The 24132-nt window shown below is 41.4% G+C and overlaps 3 protein-coding genes across 3 annotated transcripts; 2 read left to right on the top strand and 1 right to left on the bottom strand.

Moving 5' to 3' along the window:
• Positions 1–5528: 5528 nt before the first annotated feature.
• LOC102791646 (calcium release-activated calcium channel protein 1-like) lies at positions 5529–9462 on the top strand. The gene is made up of 2 exons (XM_006805855.2): positions 5529–5847; positions 6858–9462. Exons 1-2 carry the CDS (start codon positions 5734–5736, stop codon positions 7404–7406), a joined length of 663 nt encoding a protein of 220 aa, XP_006805918.1. The 5' UTR covers positions 5529–5733; the 3' UTR covers positions 7407–9462.
• Positions 9463–10840: 1378 nt separating this feature from the next.
• LOC102791086 (histone-lysine N-methyltransferase SETD1B-A-like) lies at positions 10841–19315 on the top strand. Its single transcript, XM_035914390.2, has 18 exons — positions 10841–10917; positions 11152–11304; positions 11397–11501; positions 11593–11863; positions 11951–12063; positions 12211–13212; positions 13338–14093; positions 14221–14337; positions 14419–14479; positions 14565–14767; positions 14946–15060; positions 15148–15543; positions 15749–16771; positions 16935–17101; positions 17183–17308; positions 17997–18116; positions 18307–18444; positions 18550–19315. Exons 2-18 carry the CDS (start codon positions 11167–11169, stop codon positions 18721–18723), a joined length of 5025 nt encoding a protein of 1674 aa, XP_035770283.2. The 5' UTR covers positions 10841–10917; positions 11152–11166; the 3' UTR covers positions 18724–19315.
• Positions 18872–23776, bottom strand: hpdb (4-hydroxyphenylpyruvate dioxygenase b). Its single transcript, XM_006805854.3, has 14 exons — positions 23681–23776; positions 23495–23521; positions 23297–23359; positions 22940–23044; positions 22704–22746; positions 22179–22261; positions 22001–22090; positions 21783–21886; positions 21594–21671; positions 20457–20619; positions 20253–20324; positions 20042–20164; positions 19694–19810; positions 18872–19592 (listed from the first exon to the last, which is right to left on the bottom strand). The coding sequence occupies exons 1-14, from the start codon at positions 23681–23683 to the stop codon at positions 19482–19484; spliced, it is 1182 nt and encodes a 393-aa protein (XP_006805917.2). The 5' UTR covers positions 23684–23776; the 3' UTR covers positions 18872–19481.
• Positions 23777–24132: the final 356 nt, after the last annotated feature.

Raw genomic sequence — 24132 nt, 5'->3', positions numbered from 1 at the left:
TAGCTTGTTTTTTTAAATTCATTGCATTATCATTGTGTAATATCCTTTTCAAAGATAACAAGAAACTTTGAAAGATTTGTGATTCACCAGATATTTGTAAATTCCCATCTTGAAGTTGCATAGCAGGACTGATACTTTGTTTCCATCCTCTAAGTTGAATATGTAGCCCACTGAAATGTGTAAAATTACTATTATCTGTATATTTAGGAAACTGAAATAAAATACTTCAAACACAATATGAAAAAATGTTTGAACTTTGTCACGTCCTTTTTATTTATATTTCATGGCAAATTTAAACAAGAGCAGACCCAAAGTGCTTTCCAGACAGATGTGTTTATATTCTACATCTCTGTAACAGTGCGGCCTTTTGCGGCTGGATTTACAGTGAGGAAGACCAAGATAACTATAGTGGAACGAGGCATGTATTCACAGTATAGCTCTCCTCACAAAACTGTATCTAATGACAACTAGCAGCCTTAAATACATCAATTTCAATAAATAAACATACAAATACATTTTACATTTTCATAAACAAACAAACAAAACCCTCAAAAAACCCAAGAAACCCAAGCCTTAACCCATGGCCTCTCCCGGAACCTTTAAAGGGTGTCCGGACCCCCGGGGAAGCATTTGCCCAAACACCCTGAAGAGGACACAGGAAAGACAGGTTAGTAATCATATCTTAGTCACCTCTTTGCACCACCTTTACTTCAAATTTTTTGACTCACACACAATCACACTTAAACTTCTTGTGTGCAAATGTTCTTCATGTGCAAATCTATGTTTAAAGTGCAATGCTAAATAAAGTGCTGGATAAGTTGCTTTTAATACAGTAAAAGGTGCTCCTAAAGTGCTACACAAATTATAAATAGAATAGTAGTAAGGGAGTCCTCTTCCTTACATTTCCTCCCCTCTCTTAAGTGCAAAGTGCTTCAGTCCTCTGTCATCCTGGATAAACAGTCAGTAACCACATTTGACTTCCCTGGCCTGTACAGGACCGTAAAGTCATGATGCTGCAAAGACAGGTACTATCCTGCAATGCAAGCATTTGCATCCTTCATGCGGTTCGACTACTGGAGGGCACAGTGATCAGTCTCTAGAGTGAAGTGACGTCCCAGAAGATAATACCTCAAGATCTCAATAGCCCATTTTCATGGCCAAACACTTTCTCCACTGTCGAATACCTCGTCTCCCTGTCAGGTAGTTTCCGACTCAGAAACACCACAGGCCTTCTTTCACCATCTTGCTGAAGCACAGCTCCAAGGCCTACTTCTGAAGCATCTGTTTACAAGATGAATGGCTTGCTGAAGTCTGGGCTGTATAGAACTGAATGTATGCATACTGCTTCCTTGAGCTCTCTGAATGCATGCTCACATTCTGTCCAACGCACTTTGTCGGGGGCTGAACCCTTTGTGAGGTCATTCAGTACAGTGGATCGCTCTGCAAAATAAAGTATGAATTTTCTGCACCAGCCTACCAGACCCAGAAAACCTCTCACCTTCCTTTTTTGTCATCGGAACTGAGAAGGACTGGAAACCTGGACATACATCCCTGGCCACACAAAACTGCTGCTGATCCTATTCAGTGTTTTGAGAAAAGCCATATGACCTGCCCATGGAATTGAATGGCCTAAATCCATAACTTTGTTTCTGAACTGTTGTGGGAGTGCTACCGCCTCACACTTCCTCTTTTTCCTGGTACAAGATGCCTCCTTTAATTAAGTAAACAATGTCTACAAGATCTTACCTGACCTTGACTAGCCCCCCTCTACCTCTGTTACCTTCTCAAACCAGGGTTTTAGAGTAGGGTCGCTTCTGGAGTGCACCTAAATCTGAGGGAATGTCAAACTCAAGCTGGTTATTTGGCTTGGGAAACCATGGTGTACCGTTTTCCCCTGAGCCTTTGACCTTTGACCTTTTTTTTCCCTGGTTTCCACAGACTCCTCAAAAAAGAAGAAAGAAAGAAAGAAAGAAAAAAAAAAAGGGGGGGGGGGGGGGGGGTTAGCTCTTAGATCATTTTCTTTGCACTTTATGGTCTTGTGCCTACATGACAGGGTTTCAATGGTTCTGCTGTCATATCTAGAGGAAGTGAGCCTCTAGATTCATCACTTAGATTTTCCCATGAATTAAAACTAGAATGTACAAGAGTTTCAAAGCAAAGCTTCTTCTTTATGCCCATAAATTAAAACAGGGACAGTATAAGCTTTCTTTCCTACTGGCTCTGTGGCTGGTCTTGGAACTCCACACAAAAGAGATGGTTTTGACTTAAGGGCATGGCAAAAATGTTGTGTATAACAATAATAATAATGATAATAATAAATTTTATTGATGAGCGCCTTTCAAGTCACCCAAGGACACTTTATAATAGGATAAAACACATAATAGAACAATGAGAAAATAAGAACAATAAAACAAAAGCACAAGATAAAATTAACAAACAGTGGATTCACAGTGAATATGCAGATTTGAACAGATGGGTTTTGAGTTGGGATTTAAACTGGGGGAGAGAACCATTGTTTCTTATTTCTGGGGGTAGAGAGTTCCACAGCCTTGGAGCAGAGCAGCTGAAAGCTTTGCGGAAGGAAGGTACAGCAAGATGGATAGAAGAAGAAGATCGAAGTGAACAGGCAGAACAGGTAGTGCTTAACAGGTCAGAAAGGTAAGGAGGAGCGAGGTTATGAAGGGCCTTGAAGGTGAGCAGAAGAAGTTTGAATATTATCCGGAATTTCAAAGGGAGCCAGTGAAGTTCCTGAAGAACAGGGGTGATGTACTGGTAGGAGGGGGTTCTGGTGATAATGCGAGCAGCAGAGTTCTGAACCAGTTGAAGCTTATGGAGGGATTTTTGGGGGAAACCATGCAAAAGAGAATTGCAGTAGTCAATACGGGAGGTAACAAGACTGTGGACAAGAATGGATGTAGACTGGGTGGAAAGAGAAGGAAGTAATCTGTTAATGTTGCGTAGATGGAAGTAGGCAGAACGGGTAAGATTATTGATGTGAGATTTATAGGAAAGTGAACTGTCTAGGATGACACCCAGGCTTCTTAACCTGAGGAGAAGGGAAAACTGTGGATTTATCGATGGTGAGTGAGAAATGGTTCGAATGGCCAAAGTTATGACAGTGATAATATTTAATATCCTGAACTGGAGACTTAAAAGATTTCTTAACATTGTGAAGTCTTTGGGAAGGGAGCTGCCAGGAACTAGAAGGATTTCTAGCCTGAACTTGACCAGAGTCCTCTTCACCCCCACTGGGCTTACTTGGTTTGGCGTAGTGGGTCTCCCGGCTCAAGTAGGTGCTCTTGCTTCCCTTTCTGGTGGAAGTGAAAACCTCCATGAGGCTAGCTGCTTCCTTTGCTGTCTTTGGGTCACGCTCACATATCCAGATCTCCAGCTTTCTTCCACCTCTTGTCATTATCTTCTCACTGTAGCATGAACGACACACTTGTGACACCACTTGTGACAATGAGGCACACCAAGACAAGTATAGTGGAACAAAGAATTTATTCATAGTATAGCTCACCTCACAAAACTGCATCTAATGACGGCTAGCAGCCTTAAATACTTTCAGCTGTCACAGGCTAAACCATTATTCCACTAACAGGTGAGTTCTCAAATCCCAACCTTTTACCACATTATACACAGTGTTGGGAAGGTTACTTTTAAAATGTATTTAATTACAGATTACAGAATACATGCCCCAAAATGTATTCTGTAACGTATTCCGTTACGTTACTCAATGAGGGTAACGTATTCTGAATACTTTGGATTACTTAATATATTATCATGCTGTTTACAACTACGTGAATGTACTATTGCTGTGATTTATTACTGTTACTGAAGGTCCGCGGCTCCGAACCGTAGTAAAGGGACCTCTGGCTAACACGGTGGGTTCTGTGTCGGGCTCGTAGCCGAAAAATAGCTTTACTTTGTTGTCTGGGTCAACTTTGCTTGCGACAGACAGAGAGAGGCGTTGAAAGGCTGCTCCAACGGAACATATTGTTTTTGGAGGAAAACACGAACACGGTGTACAGTCGAGTCTTAATAGCTTACTTACAACTGGGCTCGTCAGGCACTCTTCTTGGCTGCAGTGGTTATTATTATATTTACATGCTTCCAGCTCCCGTTTTTGCTCGATGACAGCTCGTACTTTTCCTTTTTCTCCCTCCCTCGCTCACAGACACATAACGGGTATGGCAGTCCATTCTCCCTGCAGCACGGACTACACTGCCTATGATGCTACATTCTTTAGAGCTATACCTGTAGCATTCTGCCTATTAGCTTAGCACAACAACAACGAAAAGGCCTCTCTCACCCAGGAAACACAGAGAGAGAGAGAGAGCGTCACCCTGTAACCATGGCAACCGTAACGCTGCCACCTGGAACAACAGAACGTAGCTGTCAAACAAAATCCAAACAGTCCTGACCCGCCACAACATGAAACAGGGAAGTACCGCCCTGTAATCCATTTATTTCAACAAAGTAACTGTATTCTAAATACCACCTTTTTAAACGGTAACTGTAACGGAATACAGTTACTCATATTTTGTATTTTAAATACGTAACTGCGGTACATGTATTCCGTTACTCCCCAACACTGATTATACAATACATCAATTTCAATAAATAAATATATAAATACATTTACATTTTCACATTAATACATATTAATACATACATTATATCTTATTTAAAACACCAAAAAAAGAAAAAACCCAAGCACAAAAGATTCCCCACACTGCCTTAACCCATGGCCTCCCCCGGACCCTTTAAATGGTGTCTGGACCCCCGGGACAACATTTGCCCAAACACCCCGAAGAGGACACAGGAAAGAAAGGTGAGTAATCACATCTTTGTCACTTTTTTGCACCACGTTTACTGCTTAATTTTCACACGCACGTTTTCCTTACTGTTAAACCGTATTTTCTCTCAATCACAATTTCTTTCTCCTCACAGACAACCACTACATTTCTTGATGAGGACCAGCTGTGCAGGACCTGGAACAAAGGCGATCAACTGATTTTAAAATACACAATAAATATTCAATAAATAATTAAACTTCCTGTGTGCAAATGTTCTTCATGTGCAAAAATCTATGTTTAAAGTGCAATGCTAAATAAAGTGCTAGATAAGGTGCTTTTAATAAAGTAAAAGGTCCTAAAATGCAATACAAATTATAATATAAATAGTAGTAAGGGAGTCCTCTTCTTTACCATCTCCATGAAAAAAACTAGTTTTAAAATACATGAAAAGCTGAAAGGTGTGTTTTGTTGCCTTAACCACAGTGATTTTAGCCCAGTACGTTCAGAACTGGATGATTCGTCTCATAAGTCATGAGACACTGCTCTCCCCTACGTACGCTTTCTTTATAGAGTAAAATTATCATATCTGTTTCGGCAATATTGTCCCCGTGTTTACTTGGTATTTGATCGATATCACAGTTTGCAGAATCGCACGACGCTAAACACAGGGCGGCGATCTGCAGCAGCCGGCAGCGCCTCTGCGGTGCGTTGGATTGTGGGTATCTTGTTTCCTGATAGACTCTGACAGTCGGTCAGCTGTTGAGGGAAAACTTTTTTTTTTGCTAAAGTTTACTATCTTTATTTTCTGCTGTAGTTAGATGTTGGATCCCCTTGGAACAGCCTTCCCCGCGCGCGAATTTCACGTGTCATCGAGCACCGTCCTGTAGCTCATACCAGTTTGTAACGATATATTCATAACAAAAATTACTTCGCAATGAGCCTGAACGAGCACTCAATGCAGGCTCTGTCCTGGAGAAAACTCTACTTGAGCCGAGCCAAACTGAAAGCAACCAGTCGCACTTCGGCTCTCTTGTCGGGCTTCGCAATGGTAAGTTACATTTTAATTTGACGCTGCAGATAGTTTGTGAGGCACAATTTATTTATTTAGTTTTGAAGGACCGTGACCGTGTTACAGGCCTAATGATAGCTACGGTGCACTGATACTTAGCATAAACGACCGTTTTATTTACTGGAAGTCTACGGGTTACTAGTGTAGGCTTGTTAAAGTCATATTTGGCTTCCATTGCACGTCCCACATTGCGGGACTGTAATACCTGCGCACTGAGAGCAAAACTTCGTGGAAATTTAGTGGGGGCTCGCCTGCGCCACCCCTAAAAGTCCAGGTTTATCTTCCGCTTTAATAAGTAGTCCGCGGAGGAGCGTTAAAATACATAAGAAACAAGAAAAAAAAAAATAACACACGAAAAGTTTTGAAAATAATAGCCTATAGTGCCACCAAATGTTTGTTTTTAATTTAACGACATGCAGTTACAATGAATCAACAAATGGTTTTTGTAAAACTAAAAGCCTAACATATAGAAGGAGCTTCCTTCCCCCTTCCTGATGCAAAAATTATGATGTACAGTAACTCTTGGCCAGGGATGCATCTGCAGTAAGAAGCTCCACAGGTATTCCAAAATACCAGAACACTTGTAAACAGTTCTGTTTATAAAATGTACATGTACACACAAGATACTCTTGGGTGGCCTGGGATTCTTTTGTGAAAAGCAGTACTATATTTATAGTGGTTGTATATATAACAGCCATAGCAAATGTGTTATTGATGTCGCCTGGGTCGAGTAAGTTTAAGCTATGCAGCATAAAGGATTACATACACAGCTCTCTGTCTCAATATTAGGTTTGACAGAATAGACTTTTAGTGGGGTATTCACCTTTTTTCCGGTTATTTGTGCAAACTGTGACACTCTGGTTTAATTCCAGCACTTCCTAATTTGTTACAAACATTTTTCTCTCAGGTCAAGAACTCTGATTCCTCTTAGTAGTCAGCTACTATCTCTTTTTCACCTAACGGTGCTGTTTCCTTTTTGATATTCACAGGTTGCCATGGTGGAGGTACAGCTGGAGCGGGATTACGAGTACCCTCCAGGGCTGCTGATAGCCTTCAGCGCCTGTACCACCGTTCTGGTTGCAGTGCACCTCTTTGCCCTCATGATCAGCACCTGCATCCTGCCCAACCTGGAGGCTGTCAGCAATGTTCACAACCTCAACTCTGTCAACGAATCTCCCCATGAGCGCATGCACCGCCACATAGAACTGGCCTGGGCTTTCTCCACAGTTATCGGTACCCTCCTCTTCCTGACGGAGGTGGTGCTCTTGTGCTGGGTGAAGTTCTTACCCCTCAAAAGCAACGCAGATGAGAAAAATGACACCATAAGTCCTGGCGTGGCTGCGGCCATAGCTTCCACCTGCATCATGGTGCCATTTGGACTCGTTTTTATCATGTTCGCTGTCCACTTTTACCGCACGCTCGTCAGTCATAAAACGGACAGACAGATCAGAGAGCTGGAGCAGGTCATTCGGCTCCAGAACCAGCTGGAGCACAGGGCTGAGAACGACGACCTGAAGGCCGCTGTCCATTTTCCCTGAGTACACGCAGACAACAGCAGGGACTTCCAGCAAAACCAGAGGAGAACCTCTATTTTTACTTTATCCAGATGCTTGTTTTTAGAAATCTTCTTCTACTGTACATTTCTTTGATACTGCATGCTGACTAAATTATCCGGTAATTTTACTCTTTGTAGTTTCTTTGTAAATGCTTGGCTCTCAGCTGAAAACATCATCCTCAGTATCATCATAAGTTAGTCTATGGTAGCCTTAAAGGACGACCTTTTAGGCTACCATAAATTAACACTAATAGAATAGGACTTTCTAAAGATCTTCACATGAGCATTTCAATGCGCTGGGATGATCCCCTAACGTGTTTAGCTTTTTACATCAAATACTGAGTTCATGTGAGAAAAATACAGAAACTAAGTTCTCTTAAGTTGTAACAGCAACAGAAAACTGTTGATCAGAGTAAGATGGGCTAAAAACGAGGAAGTTTGTAATATGACTCAACATGTTCAGGAATTTGTTTTAATTTTTACTGAAATGAAATCTGGGAACTCTGTTGTTACCCAGTTCTAAAATTTCATCAGTTTCCTGTTTGTATTGTACTAAATTGATCTGAGCGGCACACTCGGGTTCTTTTGTGCTCTCTGCGTATACTGTAAAACTCCAGCCTACTGTTGCATTTACCTACAGGTTTTCTGGTTCTTGACTGACTGACCTTATGCCACTATCATGTTTACCAAATTAGGCTTTCTGTAGAAATATCTCCAAGCCAAACCTTGGTGGCTTTTTTAGTTTGCCACTCTTACATATACTTTTGAGTCAAACTTTTCTTACTTTTTAATTTAAAAGTTGCTGTTTTCATAATCCTTGGGAGCTCTGTAAGTCTTTGATAAAGAAGAGTACAATATAAACCAACAGTATTTGTGTGCAATCTGATGGAAAAGAACATGTGTCAGTGTGTGCTTTTAACCAGTCTGCGTTCAGGGGTGTGTTACTGCGGTACGGATATTTGAGTAGAAATAAATGTGTTATCCCTTTGTAACATGGATATTTGCTTCATGTTATATGACTCTTGCAATATACTGTAAAATCCACAGGTAGCCACTGGTTTCAAAAAAGTGTTTTTGAATGTGTTATTACAATGTTACGTTGCATGAAAATATTGAGTGTTTGTTCTTTACTTGTGTTAGCTTTTAGCATTGAGCATGTTCACCCAGTTTGGGTCATAGATGTATTTAAGTGCGCTATGTACTGTACTGCTTTATTGTTTTACACGGGTTTGGTCACTTTCTTTGTAGTTTTCACTGTAATATTGATATGTAGAATAGTGTCACGACAGAAATGTAATTTCAGGACATTGTACACATAGTATCTTCTTTCACAACATGATTTAAAATATTGGAGAAAACTTTTTTTTCCCTCTTTGGGAAAAATTATGTTGTTTTTTTTTAAATTTACTGGTGCTTGAAATGCTGTGTTTCTATCAATGTAACACTGTTTCATTGTTAGCATGCAATCTGTGGACATGGTTTATACTGAGTCATGGGACTGCAGTAACTGTAGACCACATTTGCATTCAAATTGTCCTGACCGGGTGATAAAATCTGTGTGACACGTAGCAGAAACCAAAGACTGTTGGGAATGGTTCACAGACAGTTCAGTAAAATGGTGTTGATGGTTTTCTTTTCTTAAGTTGAATTTGCTGTTTTTGTTGTTGTTGTTTTATCGGGAGTTAAGTGAAGTCTGTTTTATTTCGGTAAATGGTGCACACTCGCTCCGTGAAACATGTAAGATGGGAATTACCACTTGTGCCTTCTTTAAAAACACAGCAATGCAGGTGAAGGTGGTCACTGTGGTTAATTTTTCTGCATTATATATATATATGTGTGTGTGTGTGTGTGTAAACTGCTTTTGTCAGTGTACAACTTTGAAGTGAACATAGTAACTTTTGCTTATGCGTGCCGTTAACAGCTCATGAAAAAGCTTGAGGCTTCATGAAGTGTTGAGAATTATCAGGATGTTGGTTTTGGGGTTTTTTTTTGCCAGTTTGCAAAATAAAAAAAAAGATTTGTTCTCATTATTTTTTTAATTGTGTGTTCAGTGTTGTCTGTGTAGCCATGTAGATGTATAAAACAGGAATACATGAGGAAACATTTTAATCTGTCAAAATTACAACATCTAAAGGGAAATCACACAGGAAATGTCCAAAAATGGAGGACGAGTGGAGCTTACAGTGCCAGACTGCTGAAGCCAAGACAGAGAAATCCCCCCCCCCCCCCCCCCCTCTGTCTTGCTGACTTTTGTCTGCATTCTTTGAGACCATTAGCACTTTTTTTGTTGCTTTTCTGCAGAAGTTGTGCATGATTTCATAGTTGGCAGAGCTCTCTGAGTGCAGCACAGGCTTGGTTCTTCCTCTCTCCATTTTCCCACTCAAGAGTTTTATTCCCACAAATGACCTGTGAATCATAAAAATGGGTTGCCTGATACTATAGTTACAAACTAATAATATTAACTAGCAACAGTAATAGTAACCACCGTTAAGGTAATGTGCTTTTCAATCTGACCTTTATCTTGGATTTGTGCAGGTGTACTTTGCAACTGACAAGTATTTTTGTCACCCCATTTAAGAAGTGCTACAACACAAGATGGCACAAATAAAATAAACAGTGTACATTTTAAAACTGCGGTATGTTAAAGAAGAAGACTGCAAACGGCAAACCATAAAGACATCACTCATAAATACCTTATAAATGCTTGGTTTAGAAGGTGACGTGTAAGTAAAGGATAACACCTTAATCCCATAAGAGTATCAATATTATTATTTTATTGTTTTGTTGGCTGTTATTATTTAGTATTTATTCCAACTTTGAGATGAAAGTAATGAAAATGCTGCAATTATGTAATCAACGGTGCAGTAGGCTATCTTACCTGACTCTGTAAAACAAAAAAACAAAGCCTGATCCTGCACTGCATATAATGTAGACATTATCCAGAGACAATGACCAGGAAATACATGTTTTTATATTAATACCTGCACATGTCACTTCATTTTTAATAAAAAGGTGTATCCTTCGTTTAATTTTTTTCATTTTTACTGTACTGATCCATGTACTGTATAATATCAAACATAGCAGCTGCCTTTTATTTTATTGCAGGCTACCAGCATGTGGCCATAACAAGTCAAGTCAAGTCAAGTCAACTTTATTTGTATAGCACATTTAAAAGACATCAAGATAACTAAAAAATAAAATAACATGTTTAGTATGTAAATTGTATTTTACTCAGCCACAAGCTTAACACAAATATTCGACCAGTCTTTGGATTATTAATGTCTAATAAAGGTCCCAAAGGTGCCTATATATACCTCACCTGTTAACCCACCTTAGGTGTTCTTCCGCCTTGTTAAGGATCTATTTTTTCCTCTCCGTCGACTGGCGGATGGATCATTATCCAACCTTAGCGACGATCCGTGAAAACACAGAAAAATAAATCCCAGCTGTTTTTCCACAATGTTGCTCCTTCAAAGGATACAACTTTGGCACAGGTAAGCAAGATTTAAAGAAACAAATCTTTTGTAAGACTAACCTTCGAGTATTTCTGTGTTTCCTACCACCACCTGTTATCTTTTTTTCCGAGGATAAGGTTACAGGTGATGCTCTCCATCACCTGTTGGGGTGTGTTAACCTCTCGCGGAGCTGCAATGTAGCTAGCTGACAGTGTGGCACAAAACGAGCAAACTGGAAGTAACTGTTGTTGTTTGTTTGGTTTGTTTTTTAAGGTTTTGACGAATGTAATGGAAAGCGAAAAACAAAGTACTGAGAGCGAGAGACAGCCTCTACACTGGAGAAGTTGCAAGCTGGTTATAGATCCTGCGCTGACGAACGGGCTGTACAAAGTGTACCGTTATGATGGACAATACTTTAACCTGCCGGTGAGCACCTGTCCGCCTCTCCACATAGGTGATGTCAGCACATGTATTATATATATTATAATAATAATGATAACGAGGGTCTTCTCTGCCAGGTTGAGGACCTAGGTCTACTTCCTGTGATCACAGTCAGAGATCCGCGCATCTGCCGCCTGTGGAGCAGGTGCATCAAGACTGACTTCGTGGTTCCCAAATTTAAGGTAACTGTTAAAACGACTGTAATAATACAGACATCCTATTTTAAATAATCGTGCTTTAAAAACAACCAATAGCCCATTTCTTGTTTTCCAGATTGATGAGTGGTACGTGGCTCCCGTTCCTCCAAAAGAAGTGACATTTTCTAAGCTCAACGACAACGTGAATGAGACTTTCTTGACTGATATGTGCAAAAAATATGGGAACATGGAAGATGTGGAGATATTTTACAATCCCCAAAACAAGAAGCATTTAGGTATCGCAAAGGTCACATTTGATACAGTAAGGGCTGCAAGAGACGCTGTCCAGCACCTGCATGAGACATCAGTGATGGGAAATATTATTCATGTGGAACTTGATCCAAAGGGTAAACTTTACTTTTTCTCTGTGTGTGTGCCGAGGTGTAAATGTAAGCGTTGAATATGCTGATTAACTAGAATGTGCTCCTCCTCAGGGGAAAATAGAGCTCGATATCTCCAGCTCTTGTTAAGTGGGCTGTATACGCCTTGGACGTTGCCGGTGGCTAGCAGCGAACGGGCTCTTCAGGGCTTAGTTGACAGTTTGCTGGTGAACATTTAAATTTATTAAAAGCTCCTCATAATGATTTGACCCATGAAAAGATTTTATCTTTAATATTTGTATTACAGCTGTTAAATATGAATGTATTTGTTAATTGTTTTCCCCTTTTTTTACTTCATTATCAACATCTTGCAGGGAAGCTCGGCCACACAGCAGCTGGGAAGTGTCTGCAGCCCCACCAGCATTGCTACGCCCCTCTCTCTGGACACAGCCTACTCCAGTATTTGTCAAGACACACCTTGCAGCTTTGGGCTTACACCACGTTCTCAGGGAACCCCCCGGACTCCCTGCTTGCCTGCGACTCCTCTCTCCTCCCACGATTCTTGCTATTCCAGTCTTCAGGCGACTCCCGTCCTCCAAGGGGAACCCTCCGCCTATAGTGTTCACAAACCTTTAAGACAAGAGCTCTGCCGTCGTAGACGACAGCACAGGGGACTTAGCCACGTCTCAAATGTTAGCATCATTCTGAAGCAGTTCCAGCCACAGCCACCACATCCCCTCTTAACCAAAACACAAACTAGCAGCCAGCAGCTTGCATTGTGGAGTCCCAGTGCACAAACCTCCTCTAAAAATAGTGACGAGGCTCCCTTTAGTCTCACCTCCCCTTTTCAGGAGACTGAAGATGTGGTTAACACAAGTTATGCATCTTCACCTCTGAATGGCAACTCTCGTGACATCCTGACTGTTGATCTCTCAGCTGACCTGCAAACTAGAACAGCTTCTCCATTTCATAACCACCAGCCCGAGGCAGCTGTTTCAAGTCTAGACTCCCGAATTGAAAGTTTGCTGATAAACAGCCAGATCACTGACCCCTTATGCTTTCATGGAAAGACCTCTGAGACCGATCCATCCTCTCAAGAGAGCCCGGATTCACCTGGCTCACCTCTTAAGGCCTCTTCCTCGGATGACTCACAGTTTTGTACCCCACTGTCTTGTGAATCCCCCACAAGCGGCCACCAGTACTCCCACAATGATGCTGTGGATGAAAATGAGGAGGACGAAACTACTCGAGCTGTTTCATTTCTTACAAGAAGTTCCCAGTCTCCCTGTCCGTCTGATGTTGCTTATTCAGAAAGCTTAACACACATAAACAATGAAGAAGATGCAAAGAGGGTCCAGTCATCGTCAGGCCCAAAGGTAATCTATCTGGATATATTGCAGTGATAATAAAGGTAGAATTTACCTTATTGTTACTATGTAAAAATGTTAATGGTGTGATATTAATCAGCCACTCAAATTATTATTGTTTCTGTCTTATTCAGGAACACTGTGCAGCACATCAGGAGAAGAAATCCTCAAATAACAGACAGTTTGAAGCTGTGACACCAGCAGAAGACCTCTCTCTGCCCGATCCTCCATTCGGTTGTTCTTCCAGTTCCACCGCTCACCATCTTACCCTGAAAGCTCTTTCAACTGTTACAGCTGGATTCTCCCAACCCCCAGCACCCCCTTTCCTTTTCCCCATTCCTCGATTTCCCCCCTCTCTTCCACCTGTTCCACCTCGCCTGCCAGATGGCACCATCCCGATCCCTCCTCCAGGATGGATGCCACCTCTGGGCCACAAAGCTGCCATCCCCATTCCTCCTCCCCCCATCCCACCTCCTACTCCAATTCCTCCTCCACCAACTTTCCTGAGACCCCCTCCACCTTTGATAGCACCACCCTCTGTTCCACCTCCTATGCACATGTTCCCTTTACCCATACAGACAGGGTGTCCTTTGGATAAGGGGAATCCTCCAAGGCATGGCGGTCCACCGTTGCCATTCCCTCCTCCTCCTCCTCTTCCTCCTCCTCTCTGGCCTGCACCTCCTTTTCCAAGGTTTAACCCCTTTGTGCCACCACCACTCTACCCACCTGTGCAGGCAAATCCCCACAAGATCACGACAGAAAAAGTTTTAGATATCCTCATGGATGAACTGAAGTCAATCATAAAGAAGGACATTACACGTAGAATGATTGAAGGGGTCGCTTTCAAGGCATTTGAAGACTGGTGGGAGTGTCAGGAGAAGAAGGCAAAGGTAAAACCTTTTTCACATACTTTATTGTCTCTTATAGTGGGCACATTAACAAAACATTTTGCATGTCTTTTAATGGGAGTAGTTGTTTGGAGCCAGTGGGTCTTATAACTCAGTTGATTCATTTAAGATACAAGAGTCTCCTCTGAAATGTGGAGTGGCAAGAGTGGAAGACAGGAACAAATTCCTAAATCCCCTCAGTAACATTGGTGGGCAGAGCAGAAAACCACCACTGCCATCCTTCAAGGTAATCTGTTCTGGAGAGATTTTTGAAACACAGCTGGTTTTGACTGCCAAGTGATGCCTAAATAAATAAATTTCCACGCAGGTAAAAAGGAAAAGATCAGACGAGACAGGAAATGACTCCGGTTCTGCTCTCGATCATTTTGGTCAGTGCGATTAATTCAAATTTCAGTGTGTATTAACTTTCTGTGCCAGACTGTCGCTTTAACTGATTCTAACTTGTTGCATTAGAGGTGAAAAAAGGGGACGACATAGTGAGAGCGGCGTCTGAGAGAGGCAAACGCAGACACGCAAGACCACTGGACCTGGACAGTGATGATGATGATGATGATGGTGGTGATGCCGGGAAAGAAGATAAGATACTTCAAGATGAAGAAGCGATACCAGACAAAGTGAAGGCTTTTGTGCTGGATGAGGATGAGCCGCACATCCTGGTAAATGAAGAGACAGAAAAGAAAAAAGTATAGCAAATAAGAAATTGAGAAAAATGCCCTGAGGTCAATATTTTAGTCTGGTGCCTTTACTTTTTCAGTTTTTAGTCTTAAAATTAAAATTTTAACTAAAAAGTTTAAACTTCTGGAGACAGCATTACATAACTGGTGCTCTGATTAGTCTGACAGAGATGCTCATGGCGATGATGAAGATGATGATGATGGCAGTAATCATACTGCAGAAGAAAATAGTCAGATGGAGGATCGATGTGACGGAGAGCAGTGCTTAGACAGCGGTATGTTAAAATCTCATACAACGCTGAACACTCATTAAAAATCACATATCTTAACACTGAACAGTGTTGCTTCTTTTTCAAATGTAGAGGTTTTTTCAGAGGACAGCGAGCACACGTCGGACTGCGACACTTCAGATTCGCTCTCCTCGGTGGGCTTTGAGGACACGTTGTCTGACCTGACCACTGAAGGTGAAGACGCCGAGGAGGACAGCGAGGACGCCGGGAGTGAAGAGTGTATAGTTATATCATCAGATGAGGACTCAGTGGAGCTCGAGCCCCCTCTTACCCCCTCAGCCCCACTGACCCCTGGTGCTCAGCTGGATCTGGACCAGCAGGGCTGGTCAGAGCTGTTCCCAAGGCAGGAAACAGAGGAGGACCAGTACACATCGTGCCACGAAGACAACTGCGACTTCGATGCCATGATGGAGCTCCATACCAGCGAACCCCAGGACCTGCTGCCCCCATCACCTCTTGGACTCTCAGGTTACATGTCCTTGTAAAGCAATAGATCTGTTAAGTTAGTGTCATCAGGTTAATCAAAAGTGGTTTAATTGTCACTCATGTCACAAAATCTTGTAATACTCCCTGAATTTCCAGTGTGCTACAAATTAACAGAACTACACAAGAGTAAGTTGTGTATCAGGTTTTGAAATAATTATATATGAAAATTCCTTGTTAATCTGTATAGCAGTGGAGCCATGCCTTGATATGGAGATGGAAAGCCCTGATTGGACAGTGGAGTCTCCAGAGAACATAAAAAGTCTGAGGCCTCCCACTCCTACTGGCCGTTTGGTGGACAGTGACCCTGACATCCTTTTAAAAAGCAGACCATCATCTCCTGCTGCAGAGGAGGAGGAACGACCACCAACACCAGGCAAGGGAATAGTGGCAGGACTGGAAAGTGAGAATTCAGAGGAAGTCCTCTCCCTCTCCCCAGCAAGCGATGGACTCGCTCAGCCTCCCTCTGATCTCCTCATGGCATCATACCCATTATGCCAGGAGATGCCTAAGACTCCTGGCAGAGATGAAAGAGGTATGTGGACTCATTGTAGCTCAGGGAGAGCTCCTGCAACACCTGGAAGAGGGACCGCAAGTTTAGAATTTAGCACAGTGAGCCCGCCCCTTAGCAGCCCACCACTTATCCCACTCTTGCCCAGCAGTCCATACATCACAGCCCCAAAGACTCCAGGAAGAGACATTATCCTGCCCAGAAGATCAATAGTCCACAAAAGGAAATCCCAGGTGGCGGCAACGTCAGTGCCTCTGTCATCTAATAACATTTTCAGAGTTTCCCCCATCACAGTGTCCTCGCCATTCAGCGTCTCTGACTCTTCATGTGACAGCGTTGATGGAAGGGATGTCCAGATCCGTTCAGGTGTGAGAGCAAAGCCTCTACAGGGACTGGAGAACATGCCTGAGCTGTTGGACAAAGAGAAAATCTTACTGAGGCTAAACCGATGGAGGAGGCTGAAGAAGAGAAGGCGAGCCCGTCACTGGGAGAGATCACTTAAAAGAATCAGTCCGTTGTTCTCTCAACGTCGTCCTCACAGGTGGCGTTCACCCTATGAAGAGTGGAAAATCCTTCATAGCGTTTGGAAGGACGGCTTGGATGAAGAAGATGCAAGGTTTCTGCAGTGCACCTATGAAAGGCTGCAGGTGCAGGATAATGGCTGTGGGTGGCTCAGTGACACCCTCTGGATGCCTCATCCTCATATCCTTACAGACAGTGTTTTATGTTGAAATGATTCTTTATATTGTGGGAAACAGGTAAGTTGTTTTTAAGTCATACTTAGAATGTTTTTTTGTTTTGTTTTTTCTGATGGAGCTGCTTTTTGCATATTACTCTGCTGTTCACATCCTTAACTGCTGCTCACTGACTAAGGTCCTTACAGAGAAGAATGAGGAACACAGATCCTGGCAGCCGCACCACACAACAGGCTCTGCTCGAAGTGAAGGTTTTTACAAAATCAGCAGGAAGGATAAAATGAGGTATCTGCACAACACGCGGCTGGCTGCGGAGCTTCCGTCTACAAGTGCTCAGGTATTAAAGGAGGACAGAAGGTGAGGATTTCTGTGTCCAGTTTAAGATTTATGTATTTAATGTTGAGACATTTTTCATCAGGGAACGTGCATTCCAGCTCAGCAACCCACTTCCCTGCGAGCTGGGTCTGACTTCAGGTGTGAACAGCGCCGGCTGCTGTCCTCTTTCAGCTGTGACAGTGACCTGGTCAAGTTCAACCAACTCAAGGTTAGCAGGAAGTTAGTGACAATCAGCAGACTACTGTAAAAGCCCAGTTTGTCTCCAGTGGAATCTAAAACTGAGTTTACCGTTAGATTTTATTTGGGCAGACAAGAAATCAGAACATTAGTTCTGCACTCTAAAAAAAGAAAGAAATAATTTCACACTTATTGTATGTTTTTTAACTTTGTTAAGTCTTGAGCCACTTCTCCTTTCTTTATATTTTGCTGGGAACATGGGAAATAGGTGCAGAGATTTATTGAAACATATGCAAACATATATGGAAAGATGAGCATACTGAAAAACAGGATCAACTGAATCTTTTAGGTGTGAGGTTCTTGTTGGATTTCTTCCTGTTTCTTCTTTCATCAGTTTTAAATAGTTTAACTTTAAATAAGGTGCAGCTTCTTCTTTTGCACTCTACTGATGGCTGTAGAGCCGATGGCAACAAAGTGCCTAAAATACAATTTAAACCAAACAAACAAATAAAAAAAATCTTGTGAAAATGGTCAAGCACAAGGATTGTACTGAAAGTGACTGAAAAACCAGCCAGTATCCAAATAAAAAATTGACTTTACTATTCATTGGCTTTCAAATTCACAAAGCAAAATATAGAGTAATGAGGGTGACTCGAGATTTTTGCACAGAACTGTCTCATTTGAGCGACAGTCCAAACCCGTGCTATATCGTCTGTCAGTTCCGAAGGAAGAGGATTCGTTTCAGCAGGAGTTACATCCACGAGTGGGGCCTGTTTGCCATGGAGCCTATTGCTGCAGACGAAATGGTGATTGAATATGTGGGCCAAATCATCCGACAGGTAATTCTGATGCAAACTAACATGCACTTTTAAACAAACCCCTTTTCCCCTGATTGTTTCTCTAAATTAGTCCACCGGTCCACTGGGGGCCTCGGGTCGTGCTGGGTGGTTTCCATCCATGCGTGTAGAGTAACTGTGATAAACAACCCTCGCATAGATGGAAAGCCACATCTGTTTTCTTTCTCCTCAGGTCATTGCTGACATGAGGGAGCAGAGATACGAGGAGGAGGGCATTGGAAGCAGCTATTTGTTTCGGGTGGATCAGGACACCATCATTGATGCTACCAAATGTGGGAACTTAGCCAGGTTTATCAACCACAGCTGCAATGTGAGTAAAAACCTGCAGTGCTGTGGTTAGAGATGAAAGTGATTCCACATAAAGTATTCCCATTAAAAGGTTTGTGGGGTTTATTTATTTATTTTTGTCTTACAGCCTAACTGCTACGCAAAGATCATCACAGTGGAGTCTCAGAAGAAGATAGTCATATACTCCCGCCAGCCTATAAACATCAATGAAGAGATTACATATGACTACAAGTTTCCCATTGAGGAAACAAAGATCCCTTGTTTGTGTGGGGCAGACGGCTGCAGAGGCTCCTTGAACTAATCACCTGTTAAGTGGCCCGATTAGGTAAAGAGAAAAAGTGGCAACCTAAACCAGAGGTATCAAAAAGCAATTTTTAATACTGTTCAGCAACCATTCAGCATTTTGGAAGCCGTAGAAGAGCTCATGAAAGAACTGCAGACATGTGGTACTCAGTGAATAATGGTTTAATACTAAGCTGCCATAAACAATATATAAATCAGGACCGGAACAAACACTTGGGACTCACAGAGAGTTATCACAGTTTATGAGAAAAACAAACAAAAACCAAGAGTGGTCTCTTTTAAACAGGAGGGGAAAATCACATCCTAGACTTCATGCTAAATCTCCCAACTTCTGTTGACCTCGCCGTCTAAAAGTTAACAAAGTGTATAGTTAAATGTTTTCATTTATGAGAGCTCGGATGACGTTTTGCTTGAGTCAAGCTTGTGTTAATAAAAATGGTTTTCCTGTTGATGTTTTATACAAACTGGAAGCACTGCATTGTGATTTAAAGTGGATGTTGTACTCATGTCATTTTTGCAAGCATCAGAAGAAATGATAAAGACATAAAATGAACAATTAAATGTAAAAAAACAAAACCAAAAAACAAACATGCAACACATAAAAAAATAAAGAAAACCATAAGTATACGTGCTTTGTGTATTTCTCAGAATATGAGACATTTTCAGGCATAAGGATGTTTATTAGAGCATTCGTTTTATACTAAGTTGATGGATATAGCATGTTTTCTGAGGTCTTAAATTAATGCATCACCCAGTTCACATCTTGTTTAAATCTCCATTTGGTGTCAGAACAGTCAGATTGCCTCTAGCGTGCTGGTCTGCTTCAATAGCCTCAAAAAGAGACTTGAAGTTTCCTGCACCAAAGCCCTATGGATGAGAACATGTTTTGTTTGTTTGTTTGTTTAATAACATGTTAAATATACTGTAGAGTACATTTCCACTGCTTGTTTAGCCAGTGGTGCCCTCACCTGGTGATTGTGTCTCTGAATGACTTCCAAGAACACAGTGGGGCGATCCTGGACCGGCTTAGTGAAGATTTGAAGTAGGTAGCCATTGTCATCGTAGTCCACCAAGATCTTTAGTTCCTGGGTTACGGTGAGGACATAAAACAATATTTTGTCAATTTGAAGGGATTTTTTTTTGGTTAATTATGAAGACAAAATGTGTTTTATGCACCTTTAGTCTTTAAAAAAATATGATTAGAGTGAACTGAGTCAACATGTTCTACGATTTAAAAAAGGCCACTGTGTTTGGCTACGTAAGGATCACAAATCATCACTCTTTTAGCTTTGTTAATTTAGGGTTTTAGCTCTGACCTGCAGGACATCAAGGTCCTCTGAGATTTTGACCTTTGAGTGTTTCAGCTTCTCTCTCAGCTGGTCGTAGTAGGTCTCAGGCACAGACATGAACTCCATCCCGCGCTCCTTCAGGTTACGGATCTGCAAACAAGGTAATTAACATTACAGTTAAGCTGCTGTTATAACTCAGCCTGTTGCAGAGGTAAGCAGGGTGTTTTAGTTGCCATACTGTAGTAATGATATCTGAAGTGTTCATGGCGATATGCTGCACTCCTGGACCTCCATAGTACTCCACATATTCCTGTAAGTCAATAATGTTCTTATTAGTCCACATACCACATGGTTAATGTTTGTTCATTTGAATACTTCAGCTCTGGTTTTAATCTGGTAACCCAGATGTTTAATTAAAGTAGATAAACTGTAAGCAACATGCCTGGATTTGAGACTTTCTCTTCCCCATCGCAGGCTCATTGATGGGCATTTTCACGGTCTCCTCGTAGTTTGCCACGACGATTGAGCGCAGGGCGCTGAATTCTGTCTGAAGCTGCTTGTCGTCCACAGACCAGAAACGGTGAAAGAGAAGGTTTCTCTGATACCTGTTAAATGAAGAAACACAGATTAGGAGCCGCTGTGGCGCAAATACTCTTGAAGTTGCTCTCATAGTGTCATATGCACAGTAAAGAAACATGTTTCTTCGCATAGCAAACAAAAGAAAATACATACACACACACACACATATATATATATATATATATATATGTGTGTGTGTGTGTGTGTGTGTATATGGAGATATATACACATATATATGTATATGTGTGTGTATATATATGGAGAGAGAGAGAGAGAGAGAGAGAGAAATATAGCCTCATATATTATATTAAAAGAACCAGAGCTGCAAAAGCAATGTACATATTAATGCAATTTACATTTATAGTGATACCATGGGCTTCATACTCCATAGACACCACATTATCTAAATTTGAGGGGTTACATTTTTGGCCTGTAAAAACATCAGTGACTGACATTTTTATGAGCCAGAAAAAAATTGGTTCTTCACATCTGAAAACCGCCAGCCAGTGTAACACGCCTCTTCAGAGGTTAAACCAATGAGCTTGCTCATTTAGAGAACTGCCTTACTTCCAACAATGCAGTAAAAAAAACAAATAAACAAGATCCAGATGTGGAACGCCCACTTAATGCAAAATCATGCTGATCCCAAGTCATGCCAAAAAAAACTGAGTTATGTAAGAATCAGACACCCTTTAGCTCCGCCCCTCATTCACCCTCTGGCTTGTGTTTCTGCAGAACACATGGCAAAAGTTGGCCTTCAAGGATTTTTGCTAGACAAACCCTCTTAGATGTGGCTAACGTTATAACTGACAGGGCGTATTTTAACCCGAAGCACAATCTTTTTCTAAACCTAACCAACTAAAAACAACGTTCTAGGAAATATTCAAGCCTCCCTACATCTTCTGCAGTTTTTTTCGTCCCAACACGGAGGCTTTTAGTTGTATTTATATGGTACACTGCTATTTCACACTCTCTACAAGAACTAGCTGCAAGTCCTCACCATTCCACCGCTGAAACCATCTCATCATCTGGTTGGTTTCCTACAACGTGATCGATAAAGTCCAGGTTTCCACTTGGGCTGCACGGAGGGGAAAAACAAACAAATAATTCAGTCAGCTGTGATTCAGACAGAAATACACATTATCAGTTTACAAAAACATCACATCCGGAATAATTTCTGTTTACTCACAGTTTGTCGAGTAAGGGGTCCTTGAACAGAGGAGGATGGAATCCAGGCAGAAACAATCCACTGTATCCTGTCCTCTCCACAAATGTGTGAGTGGTGTCACCATACTGAAGGAAACCAAAGCAAATCCAAAATCCTGGATTTTCTGACATTTCCAACTTTTTTCATAAATCCCTGAATCATGGTATCTAAAATATTCACTATAAATATACAACACTTACAGTTTGCAGCACAGCCAGCCTGACTTTACCATATTTGTCCTCCAGAGTGTAGGGTTCCTTTATAATGACTGCCCCTCGCGCCCGGGCTTTCTGTTTGGGAAATAATGTTAATTATGGAAGCAAGAGCTTTTTCAGTTACTAACATGATGCATCTGTAAAATAAAACCTGAACCATTACCTGCACGAGAAAGTCACAGTCCTCCACTGTAAATGCAATGTCCTTCACTCCGTCCCCATGCTTAACCAAATGATCCCCCAGCTCTGAAAACATGACAAGAACAGACATTTTCTTCAGCTTAAATGAACATATGATTCACAGGTTTCTTAAAACTCTTTTACATTTTTGTGATTTATAATGAATGTGTACTAAAAGGGATTGTTTTGAGTGGGACTTTCACCAAAGCATATCAAGATAATATGTTTTCAACAATTTCTTCTTTCCTTGCATATTCAAATTGATCATAGGGGTCAGTCATGGCACCGATATTCTTACCACAGACTAGTCAAAATATATTTTTTAGACATGGAACTGCAAAAAGTTTGGCAAAAGAAAGAATGCACAAAATAGTATAGTAGTATATATATCTAAAAATGTAACAGAAGTGTAGAAATCTTACAAATGAACCTGTTAAAGGGGAATGCCAAACAAAGTCAAAAGTAATTGTGACCACTACAGGAACCCAGCTCCTTATCAGTGCTGTACCTTTGTTTCCAGGATTGAGGGCAGATGAGAACACGTAAATGATCTGTGAAATACAGAGTGAACACATCGACGTGATTAAACTCCTGCCTCTGTGCATCTTTAGCTTTCACTTGAGTCTAGGTGTGTTTTGTTACAATTAACATCACTCAACAAATCTACACATTGTAAGCAAACTTTTTTAGGTGCTTTAAACTGATTTCCCCTCTTGTGGGCTGCGGGCACTGAGTGCTCTTTACCTTGCCTTGTTTGACTACATGTGACACCACTTCACGACTGCCCGTCTCCAAACCTTGGTAAGCCACAGGCTCAAATCCAAGCTTGTTGCAGTAATACGATGCAGCCTGTTGGAGACAAACAAAAACATGAGCAAAGAGGGAACCGATTCACAGTCTGCTGAAACTGGGCATGTTTGCAGCAGACTGGCTTTAGCGCCATCTCCTGGTGACGAATTTTGATGGTGTTTGTGCAGCAGGGGTTCTGGGAGGTGGGAAAATGAGTATGTGGTCTGGTGTTCTGTGTGCTGTGTTCCCTCCACCTCTTTGGATGACCAATAAAACAGCTAAAAGAAAAGTAGAAAACTAGAACTAACTTACCTGCTTTGCATTTCCAACCCAGAATGTTAAGTGATCAAAGCAGAAGAATCTGCCCTGCTCATGCTGAAGACAAAAAGAAATAACAAAAATCAGTCACATATGCAAGTTTAAAAAAAAAAATCTAATAATACCAAAACCAGCTTGCAGTCAATGATTAAATAATCTCTGCAGTGCAACACACACAAATCAGTTATTTACCTTCTCGCCTTTGTCTGTGTATGTTGTCTGCAATTAAAAGTAACACACCAAAACTTACTACTTACAGAAAAAGAACTGTTTTTTGGCATAACCAATATTATCTCCATGCAAACACAAATTCTCAGAGCGACCTGAGATAGGAGAAAGAAGCCATTTGAGAGGATTCATCAGCGAAGAGCAACTCACCATCTTTGCTGGAGGTGATGAGACCTGACAGTCCGAATGAAATCTGTGGCGAATGCCTGAATTTAAAAGCCGGGCATGAAGTGTTTAAACCCACTCCCACCAATGGGGTGGAGAGATTGGAGGTGGAGAGCGTGCTGATGCTTTGTGCACTTTTGCTGTTATGCAATGATTACTTGGGGGAAAAATCCCTTCAAAACTTTAAAGATGTCATTAAAAGAAACAAAAACAAAACTCATTATCACCTTATTCACTGACTGATGCTGCTCAGTATGAGAGACGACAGCTAGACCCATCCAGAGATGTGCAGAAAATATAATTTTGCTTGTGTTGTGAGTTGCTCTGTATGAGAATGCGTTTTTGCATCCAAACATTATTCTTCAAAAAAGGAAACACAAAAACAAATTGTCCACACAGGTTTTGAATTACAACTGCATTTTTTTTAAGGACAAGAA

The sequence above is a fragment of the Neolamprologus brichardi genome, chromosome 12, assembly GCF_056152115.1.
Source record: "Neolamprologus brichardi isolate AB-2024 chromosome 12, ASM5615211v1, whole genome shotgun sequence".
Lineage (NCBI taxonomy): Eukaryota > Metazoa > Chordata > Actinopteri > Cichliformes > Cichlidae > Neolamprologus > Neolamprologus brichardi.
This window is presented reverse-complemented; position numbering and strand designations above follow the sequence as displayed.

What these genes read in the sequence shown, in the direction of transcription:
- hpdb (XM_006805854.3), bottom strand. An exon ending in ACTGTGACTTTCTCGTGCAG is followed by an intron (nt 22,091 to 22,178) that starts GTAATGGTTCAG and finishes TTTCCCAAACAG; the next exon opens with AAAGCCCGGGCGCGAGGGGC. An exon ending in GACCCCTTACTCGACAAACT is followed by an intron (nt 21,672 to 21,782) that starts GTGAGTAAACAG and finishes CCCTCCGTGCAG; the next exon opens with CCCAAGTGGAAACCTGGACT.
- LOC102791086 (XM_035914390.2), top strand. Translation starts at nt 11,167, where the DNA reads ATGGAAAGCGAAAAACAAAGTACTGAGAGCGAGAGACAGCCTCTACAC. An exon ending in AGGATGAGCCGCACATCCTG is followed by an intron (nt 14,768 to 14,945) that starts GTAAATGAAGAG and finishes TGCTCTGATTAG; the next exon opens with TCTGACAGAGATGCTCATGG. An exon ending in TCAAGTTCAACCAACTCAAG is followed by an intron (nt 17,309 to 17,996) that starts GTTAGCAGGAAG and finishes ATCGTCTGTCAG; the next exon opens with TTCCGAAGGAAGAGGATTCG.
- LOC102791646 (XM_006805855.2), top strand. Translation starts at nt 5,734, where the DNA reads ATGAGCCTGAACGAGCACTCAATGCAGGCTCTGTCCTGGAGAAAACTC. An exon ending in TCTTGTCGGGCTTCGCAATG is followed by an intron (nt 5,848 to 6,857) that starts GTAAGTTACATT and finishes TGATATTCACAG; the next exon opens with GTTGCCATGGTGGAGGTACA.